At 41.1% G+C, this 13,883-nt stretch overlaps 1 protein-coding gene across 1 annotated transcript; it reads left to right on the plus strand.

Moving 5' to 3' along the window:
• The first annotated feature begins 461 nt into the window (after positions 1 to 461).
• On the plus strand, positions 462 to 12,899 carry LOC143604096 (metal transporter Nramp2-like). The gene is made up of 2 exons (XM_077080679.1): positions 462 to 1,195; positions 12,467 to 12,899. Exons 1-2 carry the CDS (start codon positions 743 to 745, stop codon positions 12,650 to 12,652), a joined length of 639 nt encoding a protein of 212 aa, XP_076936794.1. The 5' UTR covers positions 462 to 742; the 3' UTR covers positions 12,653 to 12,899.
• The last annotated feature ends 984 nt before the right edge of the window (positions 12,900 to 13,883 follow it).

Here is a 13,883-nt window from a genome sequence, read left to right on the forward strand (position 1 = left end):
ATGGCCAAATATCTGTTTCGGGTAACACCTTTTTTGCACTTGCAGAAGGCTCAATTTCTGAGAAGAAAAATTTTAGTGTAATGTTTTTAGTAAACCAGTTCCAGCTGCTACCTTCCCTCATGAAGGGAAAAAGTCAAGCATGGTCAAAGATACCGACATGTCAATTGCAATTCCATGTCATCATTTAATCAGATAAGAGTACCCTATGTTACAGCTTTTTAAAGTTTGAGCCTTTTTATCAGAAGTTTTTAAAGATTGAGCCTTTTTGAGTCTTTTTATCAAAAATGGAGCCATTTTGAGTCTTTTCATCGAAAAGTTTGAGTCTTTTTATCAAAAGATCGATTCTTTTTTAGCCTTTTCTTTTCTTATGAAAAATTGAGTCTTTTTATCAAATAATCGAGCCTTTTTTGTTAATCAAAAGTGCGACTAATTGACCGTATTGACCCCTAGACATAATCTAGCCGATCCGTCCATTTTGCTACATCAGCAAAGTGGTTAAAGATTATCTTGATCTACTTATAACTAGTAATTACTAATTACAGGTCTTTTGGTTCCAAAGCTGAGTTCAAGAACAATTAGGCAGGCAGTTGGAGTGGTAGGGTGTGTAATAATGCCTCACAATGTATTTCTACATTCCGCTTTAGTCCAATCAGGAAAAATCGATCCTAACAAAATAGGACGAGTCTAAGAAGCCATTAACTACTACACAATCGAGTCCTCAATCGCCCTTTTCGTTTCATTTATGATTAACTTATTCGTAACAACCGTTTTCGCAAAAGGGTTTTACAACACAAAACAAGCCAACACCATAAGCCTTGTGAACGCGGGCGAATATCTTGAAAACAAATACGGTGGAGGGTTTATACCCGTTTTGTATATTTGGGGAATTGGGTTGTTGGCAGCGGGTCAAAGTAGCACCATTACAGGTACTTATGCGGGTCAGTTTATAATGGGTGGGTTTCTTAACCTTCGGTTGAAAAAGTGGTTACGGGCTTTGATTACTAGAAGTTGTGCAATCGTGCCGACTATGATTGTAGCTCTTGTTTTTAATAAATCGGAAGCTTCATTAGACGTGTTAAATGAATGGCTTAATGTTCTTCAGTCTATTCAGATCCCATTTGCACTTATTCCACTTTTGACCCTGGTGTCGAAAGAGGAAATCATGGGGGTTTTCAAGATCGGACCGACATTAGAGGTATGTTGTCACACCCCGGTCGTAATGGCGGAAAACCGAGGCGTGGCGACTAGGTCGTGATTGATTGAGCACAATAGTATAAAAGTCTAAATGCATAAACATAACCAAACTGTCAAATATTACATCATCCAGGTAACATGAAACAAATTGTTTTAATACAAAATATCAAGTTTCCAAACAACTCCTAGCCTAGCCTTCATCTCTCTAAGGCCTCTATCAGCTATTAGCTACTTCCTGCTTCATTTCCTGAAAACATGTAATAAAACGTCAACTACAAAAAGTAGATGAGTGAATTCATAGGTTAACTAATACTGTAGTGATAAGCCCTACACAAGCATACTAGGCTAAGTTGTAGGGGTTTATATATAGGGTGTACCATCGGCTAACCCACCACTCCTACAACTTATCCTACTATGCTTGGTATGCTTATCATCTCAACTGAATCTGCAAGAGTTTCGTATAAAGATTCCAATTATTGTTTCCATGCATGCAGGAGGAACGGTATCAAGGATATATGTATAAGATACCCAAGAATCATATGTAACCATGCCATGATGAAAAATGATAATGATGCATAATGATCACGCAAGACCTGACATCGACCCCACACAAGACCACACTATGTTACTTGATTTCCTTGATGGTAACCCAAATCGATCACTTTGGGTACCATGAGAGAATTCTAAAGCGTACTTTAGTATCTCTTGGATTCCTAATCGATCACTTAGGAGATCCTTCGGATCCTTAATCGAACACTTAAGAGATCCTTCGGATTCTTAATCGAACACTTAAGAACCCCATAGGTCACGTGTATTCTAAATCGATCACTTTAGAATCCCACATCTAGTGACGGCCTGTCTACCAATCGTCCACTTGGAGATCAAACCTATGCACTATTGTGACCTATATTGCCACTGTTCACACGATCACAAGACTGACCAATGAATAATGTGTTTTCATGATAAAGTATAACGGGTACATGACTTTGATTTCCAAACGTCCAATGTTCCCTAAACGCTGAGTGATTCCCATATTTACTCCTGAATATTTGATTATGCATACACAACTTCCGAGAAAGTTAAGGTACGCGTAACCTGCCATGATTACTTGTTTTCCCAATGTTCATTGTTTGCAAAAGATTTGTCAAGTGTTTATGATAAGTAATGTTTGAATAAATGTGTTTTGTCAAAACGTGTACATTTACCATGTTTTCACCCCCAATGATTTGAAAGGCTTTAAAAGAAAAATGGGGGCTATGAACTCACCTTGTTGACTAGGTGTGGTTGCTAGGGCGGTCGGGTGCTGTCAAACGTCGATCCTCTAAGTCTAGACAAGGACATAATAAGTTAACAACGCAGTTTAAGTCTAAGAGTGTAAGCCTTACACGATCTCGAGCAAAAACTAGGTTTTAAAGACGAAACAGCTTGGTTCTGACCTGATTCGATCGAATAGGAACACATTCGATCGAATCGAAACACATTCGATCGAATAGACACACATTCGATCGAATAGAAACACATTCGATCGAATAGACACTCATTCGATCGAATAGACAGACGTTCGATCGAATACGAAGCTCATTCGGTCGAATGAGTTGGAGACCATTCGGTTGCTTTCCTATTCGGTCGACTGGACTGGTTCGATCGACACATTCGATCGAATGAACTGATTCGATCGACTGATTCGATCGACTGGACTGATTCGATCGACTGGTTCGATCGAATGAGTCTGATTCGACTCCTTCAAGCTGGGCGACGGAGATACCCACGGGTTTTCCAGATTTTCCAGATTTTTGACCCAAAATCGAAGTTTTTGACATGGAAATGCTCGGGATTGAAAGGGGTATCGATTCCTAGTACTTTTAAACACAAAAGCTTGCATTTTGACACCAAAAATGACGGTTTTTGACCAAGAACACACTTGACACAAAAGTCGGAGTTTTTGCTCGATTCGGGGCGGGTTTTGGTTGTAAAAACGTATGATTTTCAAGAAGATCTTACCGACAACAACGATAAACAGATTGGTGGACTCGAATCTTAGATTGGATGACTTTCTCTCACTACTCTCTCTCTAGAAGTGGGAGTGTTTGGGTGGGAAGTGTTGGTGGAAATGAAAGAGATGGTGTAAGAATACTTGATTTTCCGCTTAAATACTCGGGTGACTCGGGTTCGGGTTTTGACTACCGACGGGTCAAGACTAGTCGAGTTCATAAGTTTTTAAACAAACTAAAACTTTTTCAGCAAAACTTTTATAAACCATTTTCCGAATAATTATTTAAAATCTTTTTTTTTTTTTTTTTTTTTAAATAAGAACATTTTATTTTTCAAAAGCATAAAAATTAATATTTTCCAGACGTAAATGTCGTTTTATAAAATAAACATTTCAAATGATAAAAACAGATTTCTCCAATGATATGGGTTCCGAACTTATCGTCCAGAACCCCAAAGTGTATAGTTTCCGATGATTCCTTGATTTTTGTCTACCAGTCAAATTCCAGGGCGTTACATCCTCCCCAACTTAGGGGAATTTCGTCCCGAAATTTAGCTTTTTAGTATACTTGATGCATCGATGATTAAGATTACATGATCCCATGATGACCACTATGCGCCACCACTTCTAATATTCGTCTCAGGCACCACCCAAATCAAGCCGAAGGGGCTTATATATAGGGTGTACCAGCGGCTAACCCACCACTCCTTCAACCTTACTTGGGTGTTTCCTTCGACTCCTATTAGATCAATGACACACAGGACGACACACTATTTTCCACTACAAGGCATCATCCTCAAGCTTTACATCAGACATATTCATTTCGGATTGAAGGGGTTTATATATAGGGTGTACCAGCGGCTAACCCACCACTCCTTCAATCTTCCGCGAATATTACCCTCGGTAATTCTTGAATTCAATGTCTCACAGCTGCCACGCTAACTATAAGTCCCTAATTCCAGGTTTCGCTTCAGACATATTCAACTCGTGCCGAAGAGGTTTATATATAGGGTGTACCAGCGGCTAACCCACCACTTCTTCAACCTTTGTCGAATATTTCTCTACACGAACCTTGAGTTCACGACTTCTAGTTACACAATAGCATATTGCTTATACACGTATACACCTGTGACCTTGATGTAATTATATTCCGGACTATAATTACGAGCTCACCTTGTATCAATGTATAAGCTCTATCGTGTGCGGCTAGAAAATTTGACACGACACCACACACATACACACAACCATGCTCCATGAATGCAAGAATGAATGACAAATTTTTGGCTTAAATAATGTATAAATTTCCCCAAAATTCATATGATTGAGTAGATATGACTTGTGCTCCCAGCATGAGCCCTGAGTAGCCAAATTTGTGGATGCAAATAAAAGAATACTTATAAGCATAATAAGGCAACACGATATTCATTGAATAACACAATTATTTGATACATGCTGCAAATGTTATATTGACTTCTAGACAATAGATTACAAGAATAGAGACTAAGAGAACAGATGAGGGTATTTCTCCTTCATTTGATCTTCGCGTTCCCATGTAAACTCGGGTCCGCGTTTGTTATTCCATCGAACATTCACAAGCGGTATGCGGCTACGCTTGGTCTTCTTGACCTCGCGATCCAAGATTTCGACGGGTTCTTCAACAAAAAGCAGATTGTCGTTAATTCGAACCTCGTCGACGGGAATGAGAAGGGCCTCGTCAACAAGACACTTCTTTAACTGCGAAACATGAAAAACATTGTGAACTCTACCGAGTTCCGGCGGCAGCTCAAGACGATAGGCAACTGGTCCGATCCTTTCAAGGATTTTGAATGGTCCAACATACCTAGGAGCGAACTTTCCCTTCTTCCCGAAACGGACTACGCCCTTCCAGGGGGAAACTTTCAGCAGAACACGGTCACCAACTTGAAACTCGAGTGGCTTGCGTCGTTTGTCTGCGTAGTACTTATGCCGACAACGGGCGTCTTTGAGTCGCTGTTGAATGATAGCGATTTGATCGGTTGTTTCCTGTATTAGTTCCGGGCCGATGATCTGTGAATCCCCGGTCTCGGACCAACACAAGGGTGAGCGACACTTGCGACCGTAAAGAGCTTCAAACGGCGCGCATTTAATAGAAGAGTGGTAACTATTGTTGTAAGAAAATTCTGCCAGCGGCAGATGAGCTTCCCAACTATTACCGAATTCAAGGATACAAGCTCTCAACATGTCCTCTAGGGTTTGTATGGTCCTCTCGCTCTGCCCATCAGTTTCTGGATGATAGGAAGAGCTAAGCTTCACACTTGTCCCAAAGGCCTTTTGCAAAGATTTCCAGAACCTGGAAGAAAAACTGCTGTCGCGATCAGACGTAATGCCCTTAGGCACACCATGACGGGAAACGATCTCACGAATGTATATCCGCGCCAACTTTTCCGTAGTGTAGTCCTCCCGAACCGGGATAAAGTGAGCGGATTTAGTTAGAATGTCCACAATAACCCAAATTGAGTCATGACCGCTAGGCGTCCGCGGTAGCTTGGTGATGAAATCCATAGCTAACTCTTCCCACTTCCACTGAGGAATAATAGGTTGCTGAAGCAGCCCAGACGGCCTTCGATGCTCTGTCTTGACTCGCGAACAAGTCAAACATCTCATCACGTATAAAGCGATGTCTTTCTTCATCCCGGGCCACCAATAATGAGGTTTAAGATCTTGATACATTTTGCTGCTGCCGGGATGAATCGAGTATCTGGACTTGTGGGCTTCACTTAGAATAAGCGTTCGAAGAGGCTCAGAGTTTGGGATCCATGCTCGATCAAGAAAATAGAGGATGCCGTCCAACTTGGTTTCGAATTTCTGTTCGGCTCCACACGACAAAACGCCCTTGAGATCTCCATTCACAAGCGCCTGATTCTGAGCTTCGCGAATTAAGGAGGGAAGATTGGATTGAATTCGAATAGAGTGCAGCTGGGTCCTTTCTTTACGACTCAATGCGTCAGCCACCACATTAGCCTTTCCCGGGTGGTAGCGGATTTCACAATCGTAATCGCTGAGAAGTTCGACCCAGCGTCGCTGCCTCATGTTCAACTCTTTCTGATGGAGGATGTGCTGTAAGCTCTTGTGGTCGGTATAGATGACACACTTCGTGCCGTACAGGTAGTGTCTCCAGATTTTTAAGGCAAACACCACAGCACCCAACTCGAGGTCATGCGTGGCGTAGTTCTTTTCGTGCACCTTGAGTTGTCGAGAAGCGTAAGCGATGACCTTCCCTCGTTGCATTAAAACGCAACCGAGGCCTTGATTTGAAGCATCGCAATAAACGGTAAAGTCATCGTCACCTTCCGGAAGCGATAGAATCGGTGCACGGCAAAGTTTATTCTTCAGAGTTTGGAAGGCTTCCTCTTGATCTCGTCCCCACACGAAGGGTTCTCCCTTCTGAGTCAGAGTGGTCAAAGGCAAGGCAATCCTGGAGAAGTTTGAGATAAATCGGCGGTAGTAACCAGCCAATCCAAGAAATGAACGGATTTCGGTAGGTGTTTTAGGCGCTACCCAATTTCTGATGGCTTCTACCTTGGCAGGGTCGACGTGTATGCCGTCGACATTGATAACATGTCCCAAGAATTGAACTTCCTTTAGCCAAAATTCGCACTTGGAGAACTTGGCATATAGTTGTTCCTTCCTGAGAAGCTCCAAAATAAGCCTGAGATGAAGCTCATGATCGGTCCTCGAACGAGAATAAATGAGAATATCGTCTATGAAAACAATGACAAACTGGTCGAGATATGGACGGCAAACGCGATTCATCAGATCCATGAAAATGGCGGGGGCATTGGTCATTCCAAAAGGCATAACCATGAACTCGTAATGACCGTAACGAGTTCGGAACGCAGTTTTCGGGATATCCTCCTCCAGAACACGCAATTGATGGTAACCAGAACGCAGATCGATCTTAGAGAAAAACGTAGCACCCTGAAGCTGATCAAAGAGATCATCAATTCTCGGTAACGGGTACCGGTTTTTGATGGTCAGTTTATTAAGCTCCCGATAGTCAATGCACATACGGAAAGTCCCATCCTTCTTTTTGACGAAGAGTACTGGGGCTCCCCATGGAGACGAGCTAGGGCGAATGAATCCCTTGCCAAGAAGTTCTTGAAGCTGATTCGATAATTCTTGAAGTTCCAGCGGAGCTAGACGATAAGGAGACTTAGCAACAGGGAGAGCACCAGGAATAAGATCGATACGAAATTCCACCTGCCTGCTAGGAGGAAGTCCAGGCAGCTCATCGGGAAAAACATCAGAAAATTCACGCACGACAGGGAAGTCCTGCAGTCTCTTGACTTTGGATTCCTTGAGAGTAACACGGGCTAGAAATGCGGGATACTTCTTTTGAAGGTACCGACTGGCTTTTAAGCAAGAAACGATTCTTAGGCATCCACCCGACCTATCCCCTTGAATGGTTAGAATTTCACCAGAAGACAGAGGGATACGAATAAGTTTCTCGGCGCAGATTACTTCCGCGCGATTGCTAGACAGCCAGTCCATTCCCACAACTAGATCGAAGCTTCCAAGACGAAAAGGTATAAGGTCAATACTGAACGATGTGGTGACAAGAGTAAGGGTGCAATATCGAATGACAGACCTCACTTGTGTGGACTCTCCACTAGCAAGTTCAACAACCAAGGCAGGTTCCAACTCGGAAATTTTTAATTTCAGCAAAGGAACCAATTCGCAAGAGACAAAACTCCTATCAGCTCCTGTATCAAATAGGACAGACACCCAATTGTTGTTAAGAGTAAACGTACCAGTAATAACATCGGGGTTTTGGCGTGCTTCGGCAGCTCCAATGGTGAAGGCCCTCCCGCGAGCCGGAGGAACGTTGGTGACGCGAGGGCATCGATTTCTGTAATGGTCCATCGCGCCACACTCGAAGCAGCCTCGAGCAGGGTTAGGCTGAGGGTTAGCATTCCCCACAGCCAGTTGGTTGCCAGGACTCCTGCAGCGCTCCACCAGGTGTCCGAATCGTCCACAATTTGTGCACTTGCGGCACAACTCACTTGTTGGGTGATGATAAGAACATAAGTTGCACTTGGGATGCGGCCCAGTATATTCCTTTCTCGGTCTTCCCTGAACTGTTGCGGCTGAAACGGGGGCCATGGAGTTGATAGGCGTAGCACCAGTGATCGCAGTTAAGTAGGTCGCTTTCCGCTTCCTATTGTTCCCCTTTTTCGCTTTCCCATCGGAAGATTTGCCCTTATCCTGATGCAAAACACCGGACCTGAGCTGTTCCCTGGTCAAACGGGCAGTGAGATCGATCACTGCCTTAAGTGTAGTGGGGTCAACTGCAACCGCAATGCCCCTCATAGAGTCCGGAAGACCGCTGATGTATTGCTCGACAGCGCGTGAAGCTGGGGTAACCATGTGGGGCACCAATAGGGAGAGTTCATGAAATCTCTCCGTGTACTTCATGTGATCGGCGCCCTTCATCGTGTGCGCCCTAAACTCAGCCTCCAATTTCTGGAGTTCGGTTCTCGGAACGAACTCCTGCGTGACTAGCTCAACAAACTCGGCCCAGGGCAAGGCTAAGACCGCGTCTCGCCCCCTGGTTCTAATCTCGATATTCCACCACGTGAGAGCCCGTTTGTGGAACATACTCGCCGCGAATTTGACCCTGAGTTCATCCGGGCAAGAGCACATGTTGAATGAAGCTTCGACTTTCTCGAACCACTGGAGAAGACCAGCAGCTCCCTCGGATCCATTAAAGCTCGTAGGCCCAGTGTTAGTAAAAGCCTTATAGAGCCTGTCGGCCTGAAGAGTAGGATTCGGTTCTGGGGCTTGTGGCGCACCCGAGGTTCCTTCTTGCCTTAGGTTGTTAACCAGACCCGGAAGAACTGCTGCAATTTGCTGCGCTATGATGGCAGCGAGGTCAGCAGGGTCAGCATTAACGGACGAGCGACGAGGAGGCATTCTGAAAAAGAAAAAGAACGCGCAAGAATGATACCGGGAATAAGAATAACAGGATAAGGAATAGCCAAAGAATACATCGCTACGATAGACACAATTAAAGATGCAGCACATAAGCACATAGCAAGCACATAAGTGTGGGCGTGTGATAGTGATGCATGAATTATCTAGAGTTAAGGGTCCTAGGTTATAGTCTAGGTCGGTTTCCTAATTCCCTATAACCATTGGCTCTGATACCAATCTGTCACACCCCGGTCGTAATGGCGGAAAACCGAGGCGTGGCGACTAGGTCGTGATTGATTGAGCACAATAGTATAAAAGTCTAAATGCATAAACATAACCAAACTGTCAAATATTACATCATCCAGGTAACATGAAACAAATTGTTTTAATACAAAATATCAAGTTTCCAAACAACTCCTAGCCTAGCCTTCATCTCTCTAAGGCCTCTATCAGCTATTAGCTACTTCCTGCTTCATTTCCTGAAAACATGTAATAAAACGTCAACTACAAAAAGTAGATGAGTGAATTCATAGGTTAACTAATACTGTAGTGATAAGCCCTACACAAGCATACTAGGCTAAGTTGTAGGGGTTTATATATAGGGTGTACCATCGGCTAACCCACCACTCCTACAACTTATCCTACTATGCTTGGTATGCTTATCATCTCAACTGAATCTGCAAGAGTTTCGTATAAAGATTCCAATTATTGTTTCCATGCATGCAGGAGGAACGGTATCAAGGATATATGTATAAGATACCCAAGAATCATATGTAACCATGCCATGATGAAAAATGATAATGATGCATAATGATCACGCAAGACCTGACATCGACCCCACACAAGACCACACTATGTTACTTGATTTCCTTGATGGTAACCCAAATCGATCACTTTGGGTACCATGAGAGAATTCTAAAGCGTACTTTAGTATCTCTTGGATTCCTAATCGATCACTTAGGAGATCCTTCGGATCCTTAATCGAACACTTAAGAGATCCTTCGGATTCTTAATCGAACACTTAAGAACCCCATAGGTCACGTGTATTCTAAATCGATCACTTTAGAATCCCACATCTAGTGACGGCCTGTCTACCAATCGTCCACTTGGAGATCAAACCTATGCACTATTGTGACCTATATTGCCACTGTTCACACGATCACAAGACTGACCAATGAATAATGTGTTTTCATGATAAAGTATAACGGGTACATGACTTTGATTTCCAAACGTCCAATGTTCCCTAAACGCTGAGTGATTCCCATATTTACTCCTGAATATTTGATTATGCATACACAACTTCCGAGAAAGTTAAGGTACGCGTAACCTGCCATGATTACTTGTTTTCCCAATGTTCATTGTTTGCAAAAGATTTGTCAAGTGTTTATGATAAGTAATGTTTGAATAAATGTGTTTTGTCAAAACGTGTACATTTACCATGTTTTCACCCCCAATGATTTGAAAGGCTTTAAAAGAAAAATGGGGGCTATGAACTCACCTTGTTGACTAGGTGTGGTTGCTAGGGCGGTCGGGTGCTGTCAAACGTCGATCCTCTAAGTCTAGACAAGGACATAATAAGTTAACAACGCAGTTTAAGTCTAAGAGTGTAAGCCTTACACGATCTCGAGCAAAAACTAGGTTTTAAAGACGAAACAGCTTGGTTCTGACCTGATTCGATCGAATAGGAACACATTCGATCGAATCGAAACACATTCGATCGAATAGACACACATTCGATCGAATAGAAACACATTCGATCGAATAGACACTCATTCGATCGAATAGACAGACGTTCGATCGAATACGAAGCTCATTCGGTCGAATGAGTTGGAGACCATTCGGTTGCTTTCCTATTCGGTCGACTGGACTGGTTCGATCGACACATTCGATCGAATGAACTGATTCGATCGACTGATTCGATCGACTGGACTGATTCGATCGACTGGTTCGATCGAATGAGTCTGATTCGACTCCTTCAAGCTGGGCGACGGAGATACCCACGGGTTTTCCAGATTTTCCAGATTTTTGACCCAAAATCGAAGTTTTTGACATGGAAATGCTCGGGATTGAAAGGGGTATCGATTCCTAGTACTTTTAAACACAAAAGCTTGCATTTTGACACCAAAAATGACGGTTTTTGACCAAGAACACACTTGACACAAAAGTCGGAGTTTTTGCTCGATTCGGGGCGGGTTTTGGTTGTAAAAACGTATGATTTTCAAGAAGATCTTACCGACAACAACGATAAACAGATTGGTGGACTCGAATCTTAGATTGGATGACTTTCTCTCACTACTCTCTCTCTAGAAGTGGGAGTGTTTGGGTGGGAAGTGTTGGTGGAAATGAAAGAGATGGTGTAAGAATACTTGATTTTCCGCTTAAATACTCGGGTGACTCGGGTTCGGGTTTTGACTACCGACGGGTCAAGACTAGTCGAGTTCATAAGTTTTTAAACAAACTAAAACTTTTTCAGCAAAACTTTTATAAACCATTTTCCGAATAATTATTTAAAATCTTTTTTTTTTTTTTTTTTTAAATAAGAACATTTTATTTTTCAAAAGCATAAAAATTAATATTTTCCAGACGTAAATGTCGTTTTATAAAATAAACATTTCAAATGATAAAAACAGATTTCTCCAATGATATGGGTTCCGAACTTATCGTCCAGAACCCCAAAGTGTATAGTTTCCGATGATTCCTTGATTTTTGTCTACCAGTCAAATTCCAGGGCGTTACATATGTCGTTTATTTTAAATTTGTTTCTGTTTATATAACCATTGATGCTATTAAATTGTGTTATTTAATTTAGGTTATTTGTCTTGTCTTGTGAGTAAAATAAAAAGTAGCTGAAACGGAAAAACGTCAAAAGTGTTAAAAGTTGCCTAAATTGCATATTTACTCGATAAAAAAAACTTCAAAATATATATTGAAATAATGTATTATCTGTTATCTTATTTGACACTAATTGTATACAAAATTAAAATTTGACCCAAAAATATGTACACATTTATGAAAAGCTAACGAAAAATATGTATTTTCGCATAATATGATAAAGTGAAAAACTTATCAGAAAAATGTATTTTGCAACAAGGAAAGTGGGCCAACACAAGTTATTTCTATGCACGGGTCAAAACGGATTGGACCTGTCAACAGTAAATAATTAATGCATTAATTTTCTTTATAGAGAGATATTATTTGACTCATTATATAATTTATTTTAAATGAATTCTTTCTGCATGATTGTAACTTGTAAGCATTTAAATACAAGGTAGACAACCTCTGACCCATTTGACCTGTTTCTTCATTCTGGGTGCTTTTTATAACTTGCAGAAAGCAGCATGGAGTGTGGCTGCACTAGTGATGGTGATCAACGGTTACCTTTTTGCTCGATTTCTTTATAGCCGAGGTAAACGGATTTTTGTTTGGATCTCTAGCCGTGACATGCACCGCTGCTTACGTGGCATTTATATTATATTTCATAAATCATGGAAATTGCCTGCCATCTACATTGTTTAGCCATATAGTCAATAAAGGTTACGCCTATATTGGAAAATGAACCCTTGAGTCCGGTGACCAAACCCTTTCAAAGTCAAAGATCGGCTGTTGGTATAGTGTTTTGTAACCCGTTAATCGATTTTCTACCGAAGATTTTGTAAACTTCAGTTTACATTAACAACTGAAAGAGGAGATTGAAGTTTACGCCAAGAGAAATGAAGATGTAGTATTACTGTTCATAGGTTGACCGTTGACCAATCATTGTGTAATATATACATTTTTGGGTAGTACAAAGGTAGATATTAACATTTTGCATACAACATTGATTTATTTCGTATATGGTTTTTAAAAATTAAAACGTCTTGGTATGTATGAGTTGTGCTAGATTATATATATATACATGTAGCCTCTACTATATATGTTGTTCTATACTTTTTTTTGGGGATTACTCTACTGTTAGGGGTGTTTTTCGGGTTCGTTTTTCGGGTTTTTCGGGTCGGGTTATTCGGGTTTCAAAGTTTTAAATCTTGACCCGAAACCTAACCCGAATCTCTCACGGGTTTTTCGGGTTCGGGTTTTCTCGGGTTGGGTAATCGGGTTTCGAGTATCCTAGAAAACAAAACAATAAACAAAAAAATTTTAAAATCTACAATGCTAAAATTAAAACAACATATTATTCTTTGCTCGTAAGCAAATAATCAATTAATAAACTAACATAACCTGATAAAACAATCCAAAAGAAAAGTAAAACTAACTCGAACCATAATCGTCTTCAATCGGGCGTGATTTGGTTGTTCGATTACAGTTGTTATTAGTAACAAATGGAAAACATTAACTATCAATAAACAATCGATCAATAATAGTTGTGATGAAAACAATTGGTTAGGATCAGATTCTGATAACTGTCACACCCCAACCTACGGCGGAAATGCCGGGGCGTGAGCTGATTGTCACAGCTCTCAAGGTTACTATCATGCAACATTTTTAAGTTTCAATATCTATTTATTAAATTACATATAAAACAAAAATCCAAATAAACAAAGTACATATATCGATCAATAACAATATGTCTTATTAAGTTTTCTTCTAGCATATATCCGTAAGTGATCTTGTACTTCACATCAAACGAATACCTGCATATGCGTTGAAAATAAAGAAGTTTTGTCAACACAAGGTTGAGTGAGCAACACACCAGTTTAAATGTATAGAAAATAAGTATTTGCAACAAGTCATATGAGAATAACAAATTAAC

This window comes from Bidens hawaiensis, unplaced genomic scaffold (genome assembly GCF_021521415.1).
Source record: "Bidens hawaiensis isolate Kalapana, Puna unplaced genomic scaffold, B.hawaiensis_p1.1 tig00063909_1, whole genome shotgun sequence".
Taxonomy (NCBI): Eukaryota; Viridiplantae; Streptophyta; class Magnoliopsida; order Asterales; family Asteraceae; genus Bidens; species Bidens hawaiensis.

Bases quoted from the DNA above. Each gene is read 5' to 3' on its own strand.
- LOC143604096 (XM_077080679.1), top strand. From the start codon at position 743: ATGATTAACTTATTCGTAACAACCGTTTTCGCAAAAGGGTTTTACAAC. The intron at 1,196-12,466 runs GTATGTTGTCAC...TATAACTTGCAG, and splicing joins AGATCGGACCGACATTAGAG to AAAGCAGCATGGAGTGTGGC.